The following is a 25,000-nucleotide window of genomic DNA, read 5'->3' as shown; positions in this document are numbered from 1 at the left end:
ATCGACCGTCTGACCGACCGACGGACACATACACAAACGCACGCATGCACGCACACACCAGCGCTTGAACATATTTGAGTACGCAATAACGTTCGCGAGCACTAAATCGCAAGCTTTTCAACAAACAAACAAACAAATAAACAAACAAATAAACAAACAAACTGACACACAAACAGACAAACACATGTTTAATGAATAGAACACACTCTAGCCTCGGCATGCGCAATATCACGGCAAAACTGCACGCAGTCGCAATCAATCGACAAAGCTCAAAGTCACTGATTACTGGGTAATCACTTGCTGATCACTCGAGTGGTAGGCCGTACTATTGTTAGTACACACGATGAGGCAAGGGTCAGTGAACAGCAATGGACTGAAAAAAGTATCATCTGTCATTTGACACACTTACCTTATTAGTTCATTGACTTAAAGACATCATCGTTCCCGTGCAAACGATCAAAAAGAAACCCGAAACTACCACAGATCGATCCAGGCTTTTACTTTGAGACATCCTTCCAATGTTACTTCAAAGGCACAATAGTAGTTAATATAAATCAAAGGCTTCATATTTTCTGTCAGAGTACCTAAAGAGTATTCTCCAATGTTACTTTAAAGGCACAATATAGTAGTTAATATAAATCAAAGGCATCATATTTCATGTCAGACATCAGTACCTACAGTTTAATTATTCTTGTGTATCAGCACGGACGTTTATAGTCAACGCAAATGTTTTCACTTTCAAAGATCAAGAGATGCTAATTTTACACACATTTTCTCAGCGCAACCGATTTCCTTTTTTTGCGAATCCGAAAATTGTATGCACAGATTTTTAATGACATTATTCACGTTTTGTGTGTCGTTTTCTTCTTTTTTTTTTAAAGGTAGGATACGCGTTGAAGTAAACAGTTAGGATTGTGACTTCAACGTGTCATTGATAACACCGCATACTTGGGGTGGAGAAATAAAAAGCAAGGTCGCTGACTTGTGTGCGTCGATTGGTTCAGAAAACAACGTGTCCGTCGATTGGTTCAGAAAACAACGTGTTAACAAACTTAGATCATTGCGACAGTGTGTACTCTTAGCCAATGCACCTGAGTGTATTTACACAGTAAACGAAACACTAAAGTAGACCTTGTAATGTGGGAAAGAACAATCAATAACGTTCCGATCCCGTCGAAGCTGTTCCAAAGATTGAACGATTCACCTTGAAAGAAAGTGTTTAACCTCTGAATTACTGGGTAAATAGTACAGGCCAAGGACATCGTCCCCCGCCTTTGTTCGCAGACGAGTGTTGGTCACAGTCTTTGGGAGGAGAAGGAGGTGGTGCCCGGTGGCTGCGAAAGGGTGTTTTTATTTATTACACCCCCGGTATAGGGGTGTGTATAGGATTCGGTCGATGTGTTTGTTTGTTTGTTTGTTTGTGTGTTTGTGTTCGCATATAGATCTCAAGAATGAACGGACCGATCGTCACCAAACTTGGTGAACAGGTTCTATACATTCCTGAGACGGTCCTTACAAAATTGGGACCAGTCAAACACACGGTTAGGGAGTTATTGGTGGATTAAGATTCTACAAGGACTTATAGAGGGACATATTCATGGTCAAAGGGAAATAACCTTCTCAGTTGGTGGCAGTGAGAATGGTAAGGACGGGGGTGTTTTTCCTACCTCGGAGGAATTTCTTGTTTAATTTTTGTTTGTTAGCTTTTTGATTCTGTGCATACTGAATAAAATGTCCTGTCACATGAATTAGGAAACTATGGTGTCTGTTGTTCAATATCCATGTGAACAGATGTTATTTCAAGCTGTCTCTCAAATCACTTTAGTTTTACATTTTTGAAAGAAAATGAAACGTGGCTTTATATAAAACAAATACTGGATCTGAATAATAACATTTATTTTGTATATATATGTCTTCAAAGAAGTTGGAAAGTTCGTTTATGTCAAACAAATCCTGGATCTGAATAGTGACATCCTGTCATTTTAAGGTCAAAGTCACATTCAAAATTACGAACCAAAATATGCAGACTGCCAAAGCTCTCGTATATACACTTGACCAGCTCAACAACAAACCCAATTTTCCACATACGCAAAAAAACCGCTAACGTCAGCGTCCCGTCTTCACTTTAACCTCAGTAATGTCCCCAACCCCTCCGCCCCCCCCCCCCAAAAAAAAGAGCATCACACAAAAGGTCATGTCCAGTTCAGCCGAGTTCCTTGACTCGATGGTGACAGCAGCAAAAAAAGGCCAGATATGTCCAGTAGCGTGTGGCCACATCCTCTCAGCGGGGGTTGCGGTCACTGGCCACTTGAAGGCGTCACTCTGACACTTCCCTTCATCTCTGTTTTGCTTCCTTCACTCGTAGTGCACAGGGGTGCTGCTGAGTTATTGCTGTTTTGACACTTCTCTTTATGATGTCAATAATTCATTCACAGCTGAAGTTTGAAAGGTAGCGCGTAAAAATTGTTCGCTTAGTATAAAGCATGGGTGGGAGCCCAACATGTTGCCAGGACTGAACATTTTGGAAGCCCGGGGTCCAGGGGCCGCTATAAGGCTCCGGCGGGGTGCAGGGGCAGCGAAAATTAATTTTAGCATTTTAGGGGGGGTTTAGGTGGCCTCTCCTGAGCTTTTTGGAGATGCATAATATATATATACATCTTGTAAACTTGAAGGTTTTTGTAACTGACCAGCTGAAAATTAATGTTAGCATTTCATGAGGGGGCTATATTTGAACCTCTGTTGGCTTTAAAACTGATAACAGCAAACAAACAACAACAAATAGGGGGGGGGGGGGGGGGGAGAATGCACAAAATCAAAAACCTCTATACTTTGTAACCAGTTGTAAACACTGAGTGACGAACTTCATCATTCTACTGAAAAAAGTAGCATACATGGTAAACACTATTAAGTGCTGACCATGTGTGCTATTTTTGCTAGTATATTCATGTAGTACAACAGTACAGGGGTACACAAGTATGCATGTATTATTATGTTGACGAAACTCGGCAATGTTGCTCACCATTTTGCTGATTTGATGACACTATTGTGCAATTTGTAGTCTCCGATTGATTCCAATAAACTAGCCACATACCTACGTAGCCTAACTTTGGTGACACTGAAGAGGATCGATGCCATATACAGCATTTACTAATTTTGTTGCGATTGTCCATATTCATCCGTTTGCCTGTATGACCTTGATCCGACTCAGTGTTTTAACGCTAATCCATGTGTTCTTCAATAACACGTTCATGGAGAGTTTAACAAGTCGCGTAAGGCGAAAATACAACATTTAGTCAAGCTCAGTCGAACTCGCAGAATGAAACTGAACGCACTGCATTTTTTCCGCAAGACCGTATACTCGTAGCATCATCTGTCCACCGCTTGTTCTGTGCGTGTTTTTAATCCAAACATATCATATCTATATGTTTTTGGAATCAGGAACCGACAAGGAATAAGATGAATCGATTTCGGAAATTTAATTTTTGTCATATTTTTTATATTTTTAATTTTCAAAGGTTGTTCTTAATCCGAATATAACATATTTATATATTTTTGAAATCAACAAATAATGACAAATAGGATGAAATTTTGGATCGTTTTATAAAACCATTAATTTTAATTACAATTTTCAGATTTTTAATGACCAAACTTGACTAAATGTAAAAACGAAAAAGAAGGTGAGAAAAACACCCCCCCCCAAAGATTATTCTTTGATATACTTCCACCCCCCCCCCCTTACTCCTATCATCACAATCGGATACTTGAGACGAGTTTTGGAAAAAAATCTCCCCAAAAGAATTTTGACCACATACACATTTCTAGACAGCAGAACGAACGAAAAGTGACCAATAATAATTAAACACTCTAGTGTCCATTAAAAGGAATACATTCAAATGGAAAATGGAAATGTTTACAATATACACCTACTCACTGCATTGAATACAGATCAGATACAAGTTCAGTCCACTGGAATAAAATATACATTATACCAACAACAACAACAACAACAACAACAACAACAACAACAACAACAACAACAACAACAACAACAACAACAACAACAACAACAACAACAACAACAACAACAACGAGACTGGAATCTCACCTTCATGTCTTTTTCCTCCGTTTCAAGAACTCGAAACTACAACTTTCTCCTCTGAAATGAGTGAGCTTTGCAACGCAGAAGATGGCAAATGGGAAGGGCACCAGAAATGTGGGGCGGGGGTGGGTGGGAGGGGGGGAGGGCGGGAGGATAAAAGGAGGATCTGCCAGAGCAAAGAGTCATCAACCTTATGACTTGGCATTGCTCTCTGACACACTTCAGCTACTTGGCACCAGTACCCCGAACCTCTCAAAACAGCCAGGCAATTAATACACCCAGAATTGTCCAACTCCAAGTGGGTTTCTCACTTCAAAGGTATTCTGTGAGATGAAAAAAAAAAGAACTTGGATCTTCTCCTTTCAAAATTATACCCCCTACCCCAATCCCTTCCGCCTTACCCATCTTTCTCTTCGACTTTGACTCCCAGCTTTTCCTCTCTAAATGCCACGTTCTTTTTTTGACATCGAACGTTAACGCAATGTTCGAAATGATGGAGCGAATGAACTTCAAAAAGCGAATGAATGAATGAACCAATTAAGTTGAAAGAAATCTGTAAATGAACGAACGCATTAATGAATGAATAAATACATACAAGAATAAACGAATGAATGAATGAATGAATGAATGAATGAATGAATCGATCAATTAATCAATCCTCCATCAATCTTTCAGCCAGTCAGTGAGTCAGTCCAGCAGCCAACAGCTATGAATCAACAAACAAACGAACGAACGAGGGAACGAACGATTGGCTAAGTGTCTAAATGTTGGAAGAATCTGATGGTCCGACCACCAAAATTATGTAGCGAAAAAACCAAGCCACACAGCGTAGAAACCGATCTCAAAAAGCCTCCCCTGGTCTCAAACCGCCGATATTCAACCACATTCTTCAGAAGCATGCTACATTTTTAGCCCCTCATCACGAATTTTGGAAATCGTCCAAAACTTTCCGAAAGATTCCGGAGATAGAAATTGTGTTTGAGAAATATGTAAACGATTACGGAGTGAGACTAAACCATGCAAAGTATCTATCGCGACAGAAATGAAGTTGGACGCCTTGATAAGACAAAGCTGTGCGGGGGGCAAGGCGAGAGACGTGTTGGTGATAAATCAGGGTAGAGAGAGGGTGGGGTGGGGATACACCCTTTTAAAGTGAATGCCAATCTAGATAAATTTGTTTTACCTCTCAGTCTGATTCTTTCTGTTTATGCCTGTCTGTTTTTGTATCTCACTATCAATCTCTACCCTGCCTTAACCCCAGGAGGACGGATGGATGGACATTCTCTGTTTGTCTGTCTCTGTTCCTATGTCTCTATCTGTCTGTCTGTCTGTCTGTCTGTCTGTCTGTCTGTCTCTCTCAATATCTCCCTCTCAATCTCCCTCTCAATCTCTCTCTCAATCTCTCTCTCTCTCAATCTCTCTCTCAATCTCTCTCTCACTATCTCCCTCTTCACAATCTTGATAGACATAAATTTGCAAATTGAAATGGTGAATGGATGCCACCTGTAGCTTGAAAAGAGCACAGATATAATGTACAAACTGGAATGCGAGCAAACAACACATGTACAACTGCATCTAATTTGAAATGAAATGGAAGTCGGCAAACAAACACAATTATATGTTTAATGGCTTCACTGACGATGCCACAGAGGATACTCGTACAACGAATAACAGAAAACAATCATCACATTCCATATAATCCAACATTTCATATGGCTTTCGTGCTAAATCAAATGTCTCCCAAATAAAGCCTAGAACACACCTGCAAGTCTAGCTTTCCTATATCTCTCCGACTACGAACAGCTAAGAAATGCGACTAAACAGTACCTCTTAGTCAAACGAAAACGTACGTGAGAATTCAGTCCAATAACATCAAGTTCGACCACCCAAAAAGTGGTGACTGTGGGAGTAGTGAACTTAAAAGGTTCCGCGTACACTCAAACGTGATCCACCATTGCCTGTGTGACATGGTTTTGCATGGCAGTACATTTTTGAAGTCAACCGTATTTTCAAGTCATGCTTGAAGGAGCGTAATAGTCAGAAGCATTTCCAAACAAACAAAAGTCAAAGTCAAACAAAACAAAAGCACGTCAGTATGTCGTTCAAAATTCGAGCGCACAAAAAATCGCTACAATATCAGGAATTGCCGACTTTAAAAAAAAAAGTTCACCACAGTCATACTCGAACGTGACCAAGTACTGAGTGTGTTTCGTAAGTTTGAATGGCTCTACAAGTCAGCAGTCCCCCCAAGTCCAACACAGAAACATACGTGAGCATTTCGTCCACAAACGTAAACTTCGACTAAACATAAAAATCGGCGGCATTGTTATGATTAGCGAACTTAAAACAATTCCTGACATCCTCGCACTTGGCTTTTGTAACTACGAATCTTCCGCGTTTTTGAATGACCGCGCTTTGGTCAACAACACAATCGTCAAAAGAGACCCTTCCTCAACATACCTGGCATCTTCACGTATGTGCTGCGCCTTATCTGTTGGTCATGTGGCGCGTCTACTGTCTACCTGAGGTGTGTGTGTGCACAGGTACGGGTCTTAAAGGTACATTCTTTCTTGTTCTTCGTTCATGGGCTGAAACTCCCACGTTCACTTGTGTTTTTGCACGAGTGGGTTTTTACGTGTATGACCGTTTTTACACCGCCATTCGCTTTCGGGGGAAGCATGCTGGGTATTTTCGTGTTTCTACAACCCACCGAACTCTGACATGGATTACAGGATCTTGTCCGTGCGCACTTGATCTTGTGCTGGCGTGTACATTCGAAGGGGGATACTGCAATAGACCTTTTCGGTATCTGAGCAGCTCTCGCGAGACACGTTCTTTGTTATGCGTTGAACGTCGCGAGAACTTCGAACCTCGGCTTTCGCAGCTCGCGCGAGATCGCTGTACCACATGCTTTGCTATGCTCTGAAGTTTGCGAGAGCTTACGAGAGCTTGAAATACCGATAGGGTCTATCGGTCGCCTCGCTGACCGTGCTTATATCTCGTCTAGTAGGAAGCGTGGCGGTGATTTCCTTTGATACGGGTGTTTGTGCGCATGCGTTCAGAGCGAGAAGCGAGGTAACAACATCATTATCTAAAGGCGCTCAATGATGATCTCCTGTGTACCAGTTAAAATCGGAACTTGCAACGCAGTAGCTAAAATGGCTCCAGCATCTGAAACCACCTCACATTTGTAATTTTCCTGTATACCGCTCATAATTTGACCTGGGAGATCGGACAAATCCCACCCTTATCACCAGGCGGCAGCGGCCGGGACTTGAACTCACGACCTTCCGATTAGGAGGCCGATGTCTTATCCACTAGGCAACTACGCCCGTCGTTTCTTGTTTAAAACCACAGCTGCTCTTTGTCTTACATGGGCCAAGAGCATCCTTCAGCTTCAACATATACCAGAAACCAACAGCATGGCTGCTGTCTGTGCTGAGTGGGGGAGTTTTTGTTTTGTTTAATTCATTTCGTAAGTGACACTTTTGTCAATCTGCTAAATCAATTCAGAAACAACAACAACAACAAACTAAAAAATCACTTGGCAATAATGCTGTCACGGTTTTGAGGTTTGGTCTGTGTCCAAGTAAAATGATCATCTTGGCCCACATACAATCTTGGATAGATCTGTGCTGATAAATACTTTTATTACCAATTCAGTGCCCCATATGGCTTTTTGACCAATCAGGACGGATTCTAGGTGGCCCTCTAAATGTTATAACGTTCAGACAGGGACCCTTTTTGTTTATCACGCTAAAAATTAACAAGACAAAGTAATAATGTAATTCAACAATATCAGCGTGATTTATTCTAAAGAATGACACTTCAAATGCTGTCAGGTAATACTCTCTTTATCTAAAAAATACCGAAAAGCCAGTTTTGTCGGTGGGTGCGTAACGGAACAGCAAGGCACCGCCCATCGTCTGAGTGTGCAATGCCGACCGCTTGAAATCCAAAATGATCAAAGTTCGGCTGACTGTTAGCAAATGATAACAGACATGTCTCAGAAACGATATCAGCATTCGCCTAAAAGGCTCATGCTTGATATCTTTTTTCTCGACATGTCTTGTAATCATTTGCTAACAGTCAGCATATTAGAAATAACTCATAATATAGTCTGTGGACCATTTCAAAGCTGGGTTGGGAGAGGGGAGGAAGAGATAGCAGACTCTCTGTTTCAGCGCACCGCGTGACACCGCGTGACACCGCTAGACGTGTGAAGATTTTGTAAATGGTCGCTAGGCTATTTAGTATGATCGCGTTCGCGGGAAGGACAATTTCTTTAAGATGCACACACTAAATGTTAATGTGAGAGGGAAAGAGAACACACCTTGCATGTCTGGGTTTTCAAGGTCTGCGCTTGCTGGCTCGGTCACTGCAACCTCTCACACCTTGATGCACAAAGAAATTCACTGCAGCTGCGTCGCATTTTGTTTGTCGCGTGGCTGGTGAGCGGTAGGGGACACATGCAGGACACAAAGAGAGACACAATGTGCAGACAGAGAATGAGGCTAGTTAGAGAGAGAGAGAGTGAGAGAGAGAGAGAGAGTGAGAGAGAGAGAGAGAGGGAGAGAGAGGGGCGGAGAGAGGGAGGAGACTGGAGAGAGAGAGAGAGAGAGAGAGAGAGAGAGAGAGAGAGGGGGCGGAGAAAGGGAGAGAGAGAGAGAGAGGGGGGGCGGGGGAAAAGAGAGTGAAAGAGAGAGAGAGAGAAATTGAGAGAGTGAGAGAGAGAGAGAGTGAGAGAGAGAGAAAGAGAGAGAGTGAAAGAGAGAGAGAGAGAGAGGGGGGGCGGAGAGAGGAAGTGGGAGAGAGAAAGAGAGAGAGAGGGGGGGGGGGCGGAAAGAGAGAGAGAGAGAGAGAGAGAGAGAGAGAGGGGGCGGAGAGAGGGAGAGAGAGAGAGAGAGAGAGAGAGAGAGAGGGGCGGAGAGAGGGAGGAGACTGGAGAGAGAGAGAGAGAGAGAGAGAGAGAGAGAGAGAGGGGGCGGAGAAAGGGAGAGAGAGAGAGAGAGGGGGGCGGGGGAAAAGAGAGAGAGAGAGAGAGAGAGAGAGAGAGAGAGAGAGAGAGAGAGAGAGAGAGAGAGAGAGAGAGAGAGAGAGAGAGAGAGAGAGTTGGGGTGGGAGTTGGGGTGGGCGTGGGGGATTTAGACAGAGAGTCGTTCACGTAGACGGACGGGCAGACATTTTCGGACTTTAACAAACAGACATACACACAGCTACATACACTCCAATCACCCATTTAATTTAAATTGCAGCCTTTCCAAAGCCATCCCCCTCGCAAGACTAAATACTGTTCTGTTCCTTTACACCCAACACCTATAGTCTATCTCACCCCCCCCCCCCCCCCCTCCACTTTATCATCATGACCTTCGTATTCCTTTATATATATATATACCCGGCTTGTACGCAATTGACGCCACACGAAGGAAGGGCGATAAACGCGCAAAACACTGGAGAAGATAAGGAAGAGTTACTGGGAATGGATGTACAGAAAAACCAAAATCGGTTCAGCGCTGCGCGCTGTGAGCACGTGTTGAAAATTTTCATCGACCAGATTGTGTCCGGGGCCGGGTCTACCTGAATATGCCCACCAAATTTGAAGCAGATCCATCGAGAACTTTGGCCGTGCATCGCGAAGTGACACAGACAGACAGACAGACAGACAGACAGACACACACACACAAGCCGTATATAGATATAGATATATATACATTTTTTTTTTAGGCAAACAGGCCATACTGTACTTATGTTCTCCTTATTGTTTCACCTATTTTTTTTACATCGAGAGGTATGAGCTAGAAATAATTACGACATTAACAGAAACTGTCTTTCTGGCACACATAATATAAATTTCGCACTGCATTCAGCGTGCTTGGGGATACGGGTCTGTTCAAACGCAGGAGGGTGATAACAAGCTACACTCCCTTCAGTGGGATATACAGTCAGTGTATCATACTCCTCACAGGTGGGTGTGAACTTGAACGATGTATCACACTCCCCAAAGTGGGAGATAAAGTCAAGCAGTTCAAGTTATCATACCCCTTGCAGTGGGATATAAACTCAAACGATGTATCGCACGCTCCACTATCAGAACATAAAGTCTAAGAGTATAGCATACCCCCCACAGTGGAATATAAAGTCAAAAACGATGTCTCACACTCCCCGCGACCCTGAAGGAAATAAGGTCAAACAATATACCATACTCCCCACAGTGGGATATAAATTATAGACCACAGGACAGCAGCACCTTCAGTTAAAGGCAAGACGTGGGCGCCGCTAGAGAGATAAGCAGAGTTGGAGCTTTGTTGCGGGACGTGTAGGTCATCAAACGTTGCGCCATCGCGGATTTAACGGTACTCATAAATCTTACGGCTTCTTCAGATAGAGCGCGTCAAATTTGGACACGAACTTTGTCAGTTTGATAGTCAAGGTTAATCGTTTTTGACCCCATTCAAGTATTCAACACTTATAAATCGTGTGCTCTCTTACGAAAGAATGTTTGAAATACTGACACGAAGTTAAAAGCTGATACAATTAATTGTTCATTACAATTATCTAGACATACAGCATTCATCAGTCTTATGTCGCACGGACTGTCGAAACTGAACACAAACGTTCCGTGTAAAGGCCCCGACTGCTTGCTGTGCATGCAGAGCTGGAATTTTCTATTACTTAATTGTCCAAAACGGCACCAGTGCCTTTTACGAAATCAATTCTTAAAAAAAACAAAAACACCCACCACCACTATGAACAAAGAGCTCCCAGGCTGTTCAGTTTGGGTACGTCACCAAGTGGAGGGATGATCTTATTTCATGTAAAAGCCTGACCAGATCTGAGACAGTGAGATCCTAGCATATAACCACGCCATGTCCCAAATAGACACTAGTTCTTGGGACAGAGCATGGACGGTGAGTTGAACTGTTTTCACTGACGAGGCGGAGTGGGTCTTTAATGGCAAACATTAAAGATACCTACCCCCCCGTGTACACGCGTGTGCTGCACTGCCACACTGGCCAGACTTGTACTTGGGATAAGAGCATGCTCTAACTTGGACACACACCTAGAATCAGCATCGTGGCTGCTTTCTTGGCAGATTGTCTTTTCATGATGAATTAATTTTGCAACTGACACCAGTGACACTCTGCAAAGCTAATTCATCACCAAATCTGCAAAAGAAGCATCAAGATTCTAGCAGATTGAAACACCAATCTTCTCTTTGATCCGAGAATAAAACTCCGCAGTAGCTCGTTAAACCTACACCAAGTGACAACGGGGAACATATAGGCTAGCCAGCCTCGACTGTCTTAACTCTTATACACTGAAAAGAAGGACCAGAAAACTCGCAAAAAGGGCTAGTATAACTGCAGAGAAATAAAGCAGCACTGTCAAAACAGAGAGAGAGAGAGAGAGAGATAGAGAGAGAGAGAGAGATAGAGAGAGAGAGAGAGAAGAGAGAGAGAGAGACAGAAGGAGAGAGAGAGAGACAGACGGAGAGAGAGAGAGACAGAAGTGTGTGTGAGAGAGAGAGAGAGAGAGAGAGAGAGAGAGAGAGAGAGAGAGAGAGAGAGAGAGAGAGAGAGAGAGAGAGAGAGAGAGAAACAGTCAAACAAACAAACAAACAAACAAACAAAAAACATATGGACAGAGACAGATACAGATACAGACAGTCATGCAATGTGAAGAGACTGCAGTCGTCGGCTCTTCCTCGTAACCAAAACAAACATAACAGACATTTCCGTTTAACGCGATCAAAAACACTTTCAAAACCTGTTTGCTTTAGACATTCTCGGTGAAAGTTCTTCTGTTCCCGTTGTTTTAAAGTCTTAAACAAATATTTTCATACTTACTTGTAAGAAGGCCGTTTGAATTTTTCTCCTGGAGAGACCTGCGTTATCAGAGACTCGGACAGATGATACCTAAACAATCCACAGTGGCCTACCGAAACTGGGCCGTGGCAGCTAATTGAATTAGAATGGTGCGTCTTGACACTGGCTTTCCCCCTTTCTTTTTACTTTTCGTCCGAGCAAAGTGCTGCTTACTTGAAAATGTGGAGGCACTTCCTGTATGTTTCTGTAAAATTTTGACTATGTTCATGGTTATTGTACTTATATGGACAGTTTGTTCCTTACGACACATTTTTCCCAATGCTAAACTGAGACGGTTATTAGCTATACATAAATAAATGACAAGAATGTTTCTTTTCACAAAATAAGACACAACATCAAAAATGAATACAGATTTGATCTGCAAGGAGGAAATATCAAACCAACCCATACCCTAAACAGCCCCTAAAGCAGCTCATGACAAACTTTTGGTACACACTTTACAAAATAATACTCTAATTTCTAACCAGCTGCATTACACGCTGCCAACAGAGAGAGAACAAGTCGCGTAAGGCGAAAATACAACATTTAGTCAAGCTCAGTCGAACTCACAGAATGAAACTGAACGCAAAGCATTTTTTCCGCAAGACCGTACACTCGTAGCATCGTCTGTCCACCGCTCCTGGCAAAGGCAGTGAAATTAACAATACAATACGTACCCCGATCCCATCCTGAACTCAGGTCAAAATGAGTTCGGCTCTAGACAACTGGCGATAGCCGTGGAGCGATGATTATCAGAATGACCCCGATCTGTCTTTAGAGTCGAGTCTGGTAGACAGTTTGCTTTAGTAACAATTATACAACACGAACACAAAATGTTTTGTTATCTAAGTGACTATGTGTTGGAGATCTGTGGCAAATATGAACCATTTTTGTCAGGTTGCTCCCTTGAGTTTTGTATGTGAACTTTTAAATTCGTATGCTTTTACTGCAACAACTCAAAGAAAACAAAACCTAATTGAAACCTCTTTTTGTGATATATCAAGAAGAAGACACTTTTGCACAGAAAAATTAATGGTAAACATATTTTGGGTTCAAACACTAAAACCTGTAAGACTTTGCATGGTACCACATAATTGTTATTATGACGTGCACTAAGCAACATGTATCAAATTCATGTACTTTTAGCAACATCATCGTACCAGTTCTGCAAACAGAAAACTTCTATATATGCGACACGTTTTCAAGTTTACACCTATGAATGCTGCATCCAAATTGTCCCACGCATTTTGGCACCATATCAACCTCATAATAAAATGCACCTATACCTGTGGCGTACCGGTGCAGTAATTACCGGACTACAGACTAGAACAACAGGTGTCCAACGTCTGCAAAGATTAATGATTCGCCAACAAAACCTGTTGCACATGGGAAAGGCATGGTGGGAGCGCGCTCAAAATAATACAGGCAGTAAACGTTATGACTGGGGAAAACCCATATTTGCCCCCTTCCACCCCCCCCCCCCCCCAACCACCAAACACCCCCCCCCCCCCCCCCCCCCGCCTGTATGATGACGATGGAATGACTATGCGCAGCAAAATCTGTGACACAGCTGACACCTGTACGGGTCGTTAGATTTGCTTTCCCCGGGGAGGGTGGCATCTTTTCGACATTAAGAGCGAACACTGTGGAGAGCGTATCACCAACTTTAGTGCTTGAAAGAGAAAAAGAAAGAACAGAAAAAAGAAGGTAGATGAGAAAAGAAGACAAGAACAACAAGTCGCGTAAGGCGAAAATACAATATTTAGTCAAGTAGCTGTCGAACTCACAGAATAAAACTGAACGCAATGCCATTTTACTCGTAGCATCGTCAGGCCACCGCTCATGGCAAAGGCAGTGAAATTGACAAGAAGAGCGGGGTAGTAGTTGCGCTAAGAAGGATATCACGCTTTTCTGTACCTCTCTTTGTTTTAACTTTCTGAGCGTGTTTTTAATCCAAACATATCATATCTATATGTTTTTGGAATCAGGAACCGACAAGGAATAAGATGAAAGTGTTTTTAAATTGATTTGGACAATTTAATTTTGATAATAATTTTTATATATATTTAATTTTCAGAGCTTGTTTTTAATCCGAATATAACATATTTATATGTTTTTGGAATCAGCAAATGATGGAGAATAAGATAAACGTAAATTTGGAGCGTTTTATAAATTTTTATTTTTTTTTACAATTTTCCGATTTTTAATGACCAAAGTCATTAATTAATTTTTAAGCCACCAAGCTGAAATGCAATACCGAACCCCGGGCTTCGTCGAAGATTACTTGACCGAAATTTGAACCAATTTGGTTGAAAAATGAGGGCGTGACAGTGCCGCCTCAACTTTCACGAAAAGCCGGATATGACGTCATCAAAGACATTTATCAAAAAAATGAAAAAAACGTATGGGGATTTCATACCCAGGAACTCTCATGTCAAATTTCATAAAGATCGGTCCAGTAGTTTAGTCTGAATCGCTCTACACACACACACAGACACACACACACACACACACACACACACACACACACACACACACACACATACACCACGACCCTCGTCTCGATTCCCCCCTCTACGTTAAAATATTTAGTCAAAACTTGACTAAATATAAAAAGATAGGCAGGTGTAAAACAGACATTGTGACGGACAAAAAGAAGAAAAAAATGACAGAAAGAGCGCACACAAAAAAAAAAGAAGAAAAAAAGGCAGAGCGAGAGTGCAAAAGCAGCAAAGACGAAAGAAAGAAACAAAGATTTTGTTTAGCTGAAAGGTAGAAAGAAATAAAGAACGCGAATGCCGGTACAGCCACATTAAACTGATTGTCTTACGAAGCTATTTCTAGAATACAACAACTTTCACGTGAGCAAACATATATCAAGCCATAGAGGATTCTGCAATATTCTATAACTACACTACTCAACCCTGTCCTCAAAAGCTGGTAATAGCGCACAAAACAAAAGCTGTTACCAATAGCACGTGCTGCAAGTTGTTACGCCGGCACCGACTTGCACCACTGAGTCAACCGGAATGCACACACGAACAGCTTGGGTTGGTAGGTGCACAAATCACTGGATCCACACGCACAATACCCTGATAAATCAGGTTGCTCGCTAAAGGATACATGTATCCTTCTCACGTAAAAAAAACCCCCACCCCAGTTAATGATGAAAGGAGCGGTTTTGGAAAACACAGGAGGTTTATTTTATCAGCACGAATATGACGATCTCCGCGCAGCATGTGATATAACTGTTAAAGATACTTTTTTTCTTTAAAGATAATCTTGTAAATCACCATAGATCAATCCAGACTTTTCCATGGAATAAGAGCATCCGTCCACTTGGACTCCTATCAAAACGCAACAGCCTGGTGGTTGTCTGTGCAGAGAGGGAGTATGTTTGTGCCGAACACCGGTCATCGATGTCAATCGGCAAAATCAGTTTCACCAACAAATTCCTGCACTGCAGAACAGAAAAAAAAGTCATACTGTTATGTTTGGTACAGTGGAAACCCCCTCCTAAGACCTACCCAAACAGAGAAAATCCTGTCTTACAAAGGAGGGAGTCTGAAAATGGAGGTACACTTACAGAGTTTATGAAGAGAACATCTGAAAAATCAAGGTCTGAAAAAAGAAGTCTTTCATTGGGTTGGAGCGGGGTGGGTGGGTGTGACAAATGGATTTGTACATATTTTATTCTAAATTAATGTTCAGCATTTTCATTAAATGTGTGCAGCTTTGCTTGTCATACTTTCAATCTGCATAGTGTGGCCTGATTATTGTAAGCTCTGCTTTCATTGGTTACCTCGTTTGGAATTGACCACTGAGGAGGAGGTTGCTATGGTCTGATTATTGTAAGCTCTGCTTTCATTGGTTACCTCGTTTGGAATTGACCAATGGAAGAGGAGGTTACTAAATTGGAGGAACTTTAGGAAGCCATGTGTGTTGTGTGAGTCAGAACATTCTCAATTGTCACTGAAGGAAGGTGTGTCTGTCCAAGTCTACACATCTGTAGAATGCTTCTCAACCAGCACTGAGGCCAACTGTATTTGCCTCATGCATTGACAAATCATGGTTGATTTATTGCTGTGATCACGCAGGTATTTATTGATTTATGTTTGTACAGTAGTCTTGATTGATGAAATGATTTTTGAGAATAATGTTGTGAATTGGATCAGAAGATGTGTGAGCTGTTGTCAGCCATTTTGGAAAAGAATGTTTGTATTTTTCTTTGTAATGTATTGTCTGGTAATTGGGCTGAAATGATATTGTAATAGCATAGGCTAGTTGATGGACGAATGTGGTATTATTGAGTAAGAGTGGAATTAATATTTTATGGGGAAGTTTCACTAAAATTGAGTGGTTGGAGTCAACATGGAAACTGAGTGGTTGAAAATCATGGAAAAGGATTTATGGATTCAACTTGGGAAGAAAGGATAAAACTTCAGTGTTCTTCAAGAGACTTATGATGGTATAAACTTTTTATACAGCACCCCGGTTGGAGCCAGGATGTCACTCCGATGTGGGAAGAGAAGAAGAAGAGAACATCCCCTCCTTGTCATCACTGCACTGGAAGGACATATGCAATGGCAAGGTTGAAACTCAGCGCATGAGTTCTAGTGAACGACGACGAAGAAGAAGAAGATAAAGAAGCGCAGGAGTTCTTGGGCCAGGTGGTAACCCACTCCATGTCCCACCATTACCGTGTATCTTCACTGGCGTGACATGGGCCAAGATTATGTACCCGCTGAACTGTAAGTAGCATGTGCGCTAAGAATCCACGGAGATAAACATTGAGACTTCATTGAGGAACAGAATTTCCTCCACTCAACCACTCAACATATTATTATTCCCCAGTGAAATCGACGTGATCTGTTTATTGTGTGTGAATCGCCATATATGTATTTTGTGTGTATGATCTGAATATAGGTGCAAGGGCAAAGGGAGATAATTTGTTTACGTCTTTGTACCTAGCTAGAGTGCTGTGTGTGTGTGTGTGTGTAGTGTGAGTGAATTAGTAAACAGAGATAAAACATGCACTTTTGATAGAATATTTATTTACACACAGACACTTCTTAATATTTATAATTTCAACAAATTTCAGCAAAAACCCCTCGTAACAGTGGGGGTAGTGGGGTCTTAACAGTGGGGGTTCATTGTATGCGGGGTTTTAACAGTGGGGTTCCATTGTATGCGGGGTCTTAACAGTGGGGTTCCATTGTATGCGGGGTCTTAACAGTGGGGGTCCATTGTATGCGGGGTTTTAACAGTGGGGGTCCATTGAATGCGGGGTTTTAACAGTGGGGGTCCATTGTATGCGGGGTTTTAACAGTGGGGGTCCATTGAATGCGGGGTTTTAACAGTGGGGGTCCATTGTATGCGGGGTCTTAACAGTGGGGGTCCATTGTATGCGGGGTCTTAACAGTGGGGGTCCATTGTATGCGGGGTTTTAACAGTGGGGGTCCATTGAATGCGGGGTTTTAACAGTGGGGGTCCATTGTATGCGGGGTTTTAACAGTGGGGGTCCATTGTATGCGGGGTCTTAACAGTGGGGGTCCATTGTATGCGGGGTTTTAACAGTGGGGGTCCATTGTATGCGGGGTCTTAACAGTGGGGGTCCATTGTATGCGGGGTCTTAACAGTGGGGGTCCCTTATATGTGTTAAAGTGGAAGGATGGCTTTTATCCCAAATAAAAAGCCTGGCCTGGAAATACCTGTGCTGCCTTGCATAATTATGATCGTTCACACGGGAAGAAAGGCATCTTTAAACGATAAAGGGGGAGCGTCGTTAGAATACACAGCAATTTTTATCAAGACTGATGGTTTAGGCGCAGCATGTTGGATACCTGTTGCAGGTAAATATGACCGTAGACGTGCGTTCCAGGTTATTCATCTTGTTTACCTTGTGCAGATAAATATGTCCGCAGGTGTGCGTTCCAAGTTATGCATCTCGTTTACCTGGTGCAGATAAATATGTCCTCAGGTGTGCGTTCCAAGTTATGCATCTCGTTTATCTGGTGCAGATAAATATGTCTTCAGGTGTGAGTTCCAAGGTATTTGCATCTTGTACTGGTATAATATGTTTATTTGTGTTGCCAGTATAAGATCATACTGAATATCATTTTTAGTTTGTTAAAATCATGGTATGCAATTTACGCAGCAGAGGAGTTTGACTAGTTCTACGTCTTTTGTAATTGTTACAATTAGGATATCCACCAATGATTTGAAGACCATTGACATTATGATTAATTTCAAAGTCATTCCTCTTTGACTCGTGACAATAATTAAAAGAAAAAAACGGAAAAGAAAAAAACACACACGAACAAACATCGACAATTGGAAAGCGAAGAAAAGCAATTCACGGCGGTGAAACTCTGAAAGAAATAACGCAACAAAAAAAAGACTAATGACACTAATGACAAGATTCCAACAAGGATTTAGATGTACATGTACACATCACAGTCACACGTCCACACTCGTTTCATTGTGGAATGTCGCAGTCAGCCTTTTTTTTTCTTCAATGAGGTCCAACACAAAGTTCAGCCACAGAGAACAATATGAACACCTCAGCGACTTAAATCAAGCAACCTCTCTTCATCCCTCCTGACCCCCCCCCCCCCGCCCCCGCCCCCGCCCCCGCCCCCCGTTTCTATACCAATTACACATCGACGGATATGAAAATTCATTAAATAAGATAGAGAGAGACAGAGGCAGACAAACAGACAGACAGACAGACAGACAGACAGACAAACAGACAGACAGACAGAGAATCAACATTAATTAACTCACAGAATCACAAGTCGCAGACACCACAACGCCGCCGGGTAGCTGGGCTGGCACTGACCTCAACAGCCAAGCAATTCCTCCCTCACAGGTGCCGAGTCAAATCACACACCACCAATATACCACCAACTATACAACACAGTCTCCGCAAACGGCTTGGCCACCAACCGACACAACAACCACCCAGCGGGGCATCACAAAAACAACGGCCCGCGTGCTTTCGATAGCAGACAAAGCCTGTGTGACTTGCAAAGTATTCCCCTTTTTAAGTTCCACAGTAGCAGGCAGGCTGGGCGACCGAAGAACGGCTAAAAAAAAACCTCTTCGTGGTGTAGGTATGTAGCTCTGAGCTCCAGACACGCATGTAGAATTTCAAGAGTTCCTGAGCTTTGTGAAGTTGTCCCCTGGCCTTCTATGGTCCTCGGGCTGGGAAAGCAGAGAGGGCTGAGAAGCTCTTTGAGCAGACACGTAGGAGCCTTACGAGGTTGTCCTCTTTCTAAGAAACAAAACAAACTGGCAGATTAAAAGCCAGGAGGGTTGTGAAACCCCTGACTGTCTAGCAAGACAGACACCCGGCCACATAGAGCGAGGCAGTATTCTGATACTACTACAGCCAACCTGAGAGAAAAAAAAGAGAAACCAATGGGTCCTGACAAGATTACACGATCTCCTCTGATCAGAACATTACATTCTTGACACCACACAACCGGCACGCAGGTAGCAGTCAGTACGGCCCGCGTTGGGCGCTAAACACCAACAGGTAAAGCTGACATCAGCACGCGACGCTCGACAGGTGAGGCGATAGAAGGAGGAAGAAGAGAAGAGAGAAGGTGGGGGGGGGGGGGGGGGAGAGGACAAAAACGGAAGGGGGGAGGAACAAGAAAGGAGAAGGAAGGAGGAAGAGGAAGGATGAGATGGAGAGGATGATGGGTGGGGAAAGAGAAGGAGAGAAGAAGGAAAGACAAAGATGGGGCGGGGTGAAAGGGTTGGGGTTGGGGGGAGGGACTTCAAAGACAGACCGGCACATATGTATTAATATATGACTGGAGACTAAGTCGAGTCGGCATAAACTAACGGGACTAAGCGGCCGCTGACGACGACGAAGGAGGGAGGGAAATGCGTAGTGTCGTGGGGTTGGGGGTATAGGGTAAAAGTTACTTCTGATATCAAAGACTTCATTTCAACTTGTAGGAGAATGAGCATTTCTTTTCCTTATCAGTAACATTCTTACAGGTGAATCTGTTTTTCCGATAATATAATATATTGACTAACGAAAACACAGAAAAATGACCTTGTGAGTTTATTGAAACCAAAGACTTTATCGAAGGCCTGTACATGTGAGGATATTTGCCTATTGTGCAAAGTTCTTCCGCCTTTTGTCCAAGATCAAAGTGTACTGTATAGCAGGTAGTATCAAACTCTGGCTGAGTCACTTATGGGAACATGATTGTACGGTCTGTCTGATAGCAACTGAATCAAGACAGGTAGACACGTACGCTCCTTGACAAGAGTAATACGATAAACACAAGCATACATACTCTGTCATTACTGCGATCAGCTGCCACTAAACTCCACTTGAAGTAGTCTCTCTCTCTCTCTCTCTCTCTCTCTCTCTCTCTCTCTCTCTCTCTCTCTCTCTCTCTCTCTCTCTCCGTGCGTGTATGTGTGTGTGTGTGTGTGTGTGTGTGTGTGTGTGTGTGCGTGCGTGCGTGCGTAGGTGTGTGTGTGTGTGCGCGTACGTGCGTGCGTGCGTGCGTAGGTGTGTGTGTGCGTGTGTGTCCCTCTTCAATAAAATAGCATTAAACATTTCAAAAACAGAACATGATGCCATGCAGAGTAGAAGCTATTCCACGCTTTGTTTTAAACTTCAAGTGACAAGAGACAACTTAAACAACCCCCAGCTAAAAAAAAAACACCACAACATGACACCATCGGAATGTGTGGCAATTAGCTTGGCAGGCGAGGTTTTACCCAGACATTTTCTCACATTAAGAACAGACAAACGTAGAAAAGTCTGTTAACGATGTCTTCCCTTTGTTCCCCAAACCCCATGTTCCTAAAGACGACCATGTGACTATCGGCAAGGCAAACTATTATTTTGTTAACACCGTCCTCTCGCATCAATCTGCTCCTTCCTTTCGTCTTCTTTTTGTCCAACACAAACTCGCAATAAAAGCCTACAGAAACGTTCACTATCATTTCAAAGAGTTTAAAAAGAAGCACATTCAATTTTCGGAGATATGAAAATCTCACGATTGTAATGCCCTTTCCTATCTTAACTTTCTTGATTTGGAGAATTTCAATTCACACTTGTGATAAAATCTCCGATCCCAAAAATGTGCTTAATAGCTTCTTCTTCTTCTTCTTCTTCTGCGTTCGTGGGCTGAAACTCCCACGTACACTCGTGTATTTTGCACGAGTGGATTTTTACGTGTATGACCGTTTTTACCCCGCCATTTAGGCAGCCATACGCCGCTTAATAGCAAAAACAAGTACATTTTTCGAAATAGAAAGATTTCATAAAAAAAGAGACGTTTGAATCTAAAAAAACCAAACCTAATGCAATTAATTGTGCGTGTTTTTAAAGTGCCAAGTTAACATTTTTGTTTAATGGTTTGCCATTCTGCCAACCATACTCATGAGTCCGATATGTGTCGGTGGTCCAGGCTAGCCGCCCATCGTTCCAAGAAAAACAAGTCGGACCACTGAATCACACACTTTTGGCAGCAACACGCATCACCTTACATATATATTTATATTGTATGAATGCCCTCATGTCTGCCGCTCATTGCTTCTCTCTTTTCTTCTTCTTTTTCCCCTTATGTGAATGAGAAAAATAAAAGTGAAGGAGCGTGGGTGGTGTCTATTGGCGGAATTAAAAAAAAAGAGTAAAACTAGAAAAGAGAGAGAGAGAGAGAGAGAGAGAGAGAGAGAGAGAGAGAGAGGGAGAGAGAGAGAGAGAGAGAGGGAGAGAGGGAGAGAGAGAGAGAGAGAGAGAGAGGGGGGGGGGATAGGGGAAGATAGCAAGTCGCCGATGACCATGTTATCTGAAAAGGTCATGATTATCATAACGGAAATAACATGCGGACAATCAAAATACCAGACATCTGAAATTGCAAAAATGCGGCGGAAATGCCTCCAGAATTGGAGAATCCCAAACTGCCTGAAACTTTACTTCCTACGCAGTAGGCCTATGTCTGCAATTCTTTTGATGACATTTCTCTCGTTTCCAAAAATCAAATAGCCAATCGCTCGCAAATGACAAAAGGAACGGACATTACAATTGCAAATGAGCCGACAGGATTGTCCTAATCCGAGCAGAAGTCGAACTCGTCAACACTCGAGTCAGTCCCATGTTTGTCCGTCGTGTTAGATACAAAAGGTCAAAGAACATTCACACCAGATCTTAAATAGAGGAAGTCTCAGCGACAAAACATGCACAATAGACATGCAGTGTCTTCACAAAACACACAGAACCATTTAAAGATCGAGGAGTCGCTACGCTGAGTAACACAGGAACCATCCTTCTCAATCTTTTGCGTGAGATAAGAGCGAGCATCCTTCTACTCTTCTTCTTCTTGTCGTTCGCCTTTACACTTGGAGTCGGCCCCTAAAAATAGGGTAGAAGCTGGTGGTCTTTTGCAGAGCCTCAACTACTGGTCCATGCCGCTTGTCTTGGATGGTCGTCGGCCTGGGCCAAGTCTCTGTCCTCAAGGGCTGGAGATTCCTGCCATCCTTCTACTTGTATGCAGACTACAATTCAACAGCCCGACTGCTTCTTGTGCAGAGCGGATGTTTTGATGATTTAATTTTGTAAGTTAGGCCTAAAAAAAAAATAGGTGTGGTTACGGTAACCCGACCTACCCTATTTTTAGGGGCCGACCCTATAACTTTTTATTACATTTGTCAAAAAAAAACACACAAAAAAAACCGAGTGCAGAAAACGCAATGAAAGCGAAAGCGCTCGAGTCGCACACTTATTTCCCTGTCAAGTAGGTATAATTTGTACACATTAGAAAAAAAAGTAAAAAAAAAAAAGGGATTGCCTACCTTCCTACCCTATTTTTTTTTGGCTATGTTACCTTAACCACACCTATTTTTTAAATTTTTTTTTGCCTTACAGATCTCTGTCGATCTGCAAACATTAATTCAGCATCACATTCTCACTCTGCACGGGGCGCATCCAGACTGTTTCTTTTCGGTATGTGCTCAAGTGGAGGGATGCTCTTCATGTCCTTGATCTGTTGTGGTAAGCATGATGGTCTACGCGAAAAGGATGGCATCTTTTAAGATCTAATGTCACTGTCAAACAGCCTTCTTTACTGAACCTTAGCATGTGAACACCCAGAACAATTGGAAGAGCCAATAGCTGATCAAGCAACACATTTAGAACGTATGTTTTCTGCAAACAAGCGAACAGCCACCCCATTCCTAGACGTTTGCATACATAGGAACACCCAGAGCCAACAACCAAAGATTTTGGTATTTACCCTAACACCAATACGACCCCCTATCTCCTGCGTCCGAACACCTTAGAAGTCAGAAGCATGTTGTGAAGGTAAACATTTTATCGTGGAACAGGGGGAAGGACTAAAGGATGGTACCTCACCTTACAACATCGGCCTCTAGTAGTTCCTAAGACACACCCTTCCTCTGTGTGGCGTGTCTGTTGCCTTCTTTTGTTTCGCTGTGAGGAACGTTCAGCAAAGAAGTTCAGTGTTTTAAGGGATTTGTTGGCCTTGTTGCAGTTTGTCAGAAATAATATTGAGCTCCTCTCATATTACCCTCATCCCTTTAGTCTGTCTATATGTCTGTCTGTCTGTCTGTCTTTCTGTCTGTGTATGTCCATGTACATTGTGTCACTGATGTGTGCAGGATGTTCCTTGCAGTACGCAGTGTCTGTCTGCAAAGTGGGGTGACGCGGACGCCTTTCCATAATCGAAGGCATAGTTAACTCTCTTGTGACGTACCTTAATTACAACAGCTGCTCGTCTCTTGCTTGGCGGCGGTGGGCAGGATCCCGTAGTAAGTCAGTGCTATTCACGAGAACGAGTTATTGGATCTCTTCCTTGGAGACCAAGGGATCAAGAAAAATACATTTAAAAAACTTATCTTACACGAACGGTATGTTCAGAAATGTAAAGAAAGCAGCGGCCTTTGGCGAGATTTCATCTACACGTTGGAAATGTAAATAAAGCCGCCTCTTCACTTATTTCTTCCATCCCCTCTCGCTCCTTCTTTTCCTGAAGAGTTCCAGTTGTCATGTTAATGTTTGCTAAGAAACGGAAGAGGAAGTCGAGCCTTCTATACCAGGTAGTAAAGTAGTTTTTTGGGGGGTGAAACAGAACGCTGCAGCGTCATTTTGAATTAATGTGTCTGCCAAGAGTAGTGTGGGTGAAAATTGGGAGACACTGATTAAAAAAAGCAAGCTCCACGTGGCGGAAAATGTGAAACCGGTGATTCTGTGTTTATTTTCTTAATTTCTTACTCTGCCTCCAAAACAAGCCTGCAATGGCTACTTAAACTGCTGTGAGAGTATTACCTTGCAAAACTTATAGCTAAACAAGCTCATTCGCTCTGCGCTTTCAGGATTAAGTTTTACTTCCCGACGCCTCCCCTGATTGTGTCTTCTCGATTTCGTCTGTCTGCCCGCCTTTTTGATCGTATGTCTGTCCCTCTATCTCTCTCCCTGTTTATGTTTGTCTGTCTGTCTGTCTCTCTCTCTGTTTCGGTGTCTCTCTCAACGTCTCTATTTGTCTGGCTGTCTGTCTGTCTGTCTGTCTCACTCCCCACCCTCTCTCTCCTCTCTTTAATCCCAGCGAAGCTGGAGGTATCCCGTGAACGCTATACTGTAATCGATTTGAGAAATGTGCACACCGAATAATACAGGATAAAGAAGGATTCGTTGTGCCCGGCTACGTGCTACAGTTGGAGATGGAAGTTCACCAAAAATGGGGACCATACTAACAAAAATACGGTGGGTAAAATAGGCGCCCCCATTTTTTCAGCAAACGCCACCCCAGGCCGCTTTGGATGGGTAGAAATTCCGTAGTTTCCAAGTCTATGGATAAAGCTCGCGTAAGAAGAATACGTCACGGTCGAAAGTCTTTGACGTCAATTAATGCATCATGACGTCATGCCTCCCTGTAGTCTTTCTCTCTCGCGCAGTGTGTGTGTTTGTGTTCATTTTGTGCACATGTGTTAGTGTTACTGTGTGTGTGTGTGTGTGTCAGTGTCAGTGTGTGTGTGTGTGTGT

General features: G+C 42.8%; 1 protein-coding gene across 3 annotated transcripts in view; it reads right to left on the bottom strand.

Annotated features, from left to right (window-relative positions):
• LOC138953149 (protein sprint-like) overlaps positions 1–25,000 on the bottom strand; it is a 173,938-nt gene that overhangs the window by 94,391 nt on the left and 54,547 nt on the right. The window contains exon 1 of one of the 3 annotated variants that reach the window (XM_070324943.1): positions 4,106–4,183. The exons of the other annotated variants lie outside the window; for them this stretch is intronic. Coding sequence (XP_070181044.1) covers positions 4,106–4,111 — 6 coding nt within the window. The 5' untranslated portion in view covers positions 4,112–4,183. Of the gene's footprint in view, positions 1–4,105; positions 4,184–25,000 lie in introns of those variants that run through there. 3 annotated transcript variants of the gene reach the window in all.

The sequence above is a fragment of the Littorina saxatilis genome, linkage group LG17 (assembly GCF_037325665.1).
Source record: "Littorina saxatilis isolate snail1 linkage group LG17, US_GU_Lsax_2.0, whole genome shotgun sequence".
Classification (NCBI taxonomy): Eukaryota; Metazoa; Mollusca; class Gastropoda; order Littorinimorpha; family Littorinidae; genus Littorina; species Littorina saxatilis.
Note: the sequence above shows the minus strand (reverse complement) of the source record. Positions and strands in the feature narration are given on the sequence as shown.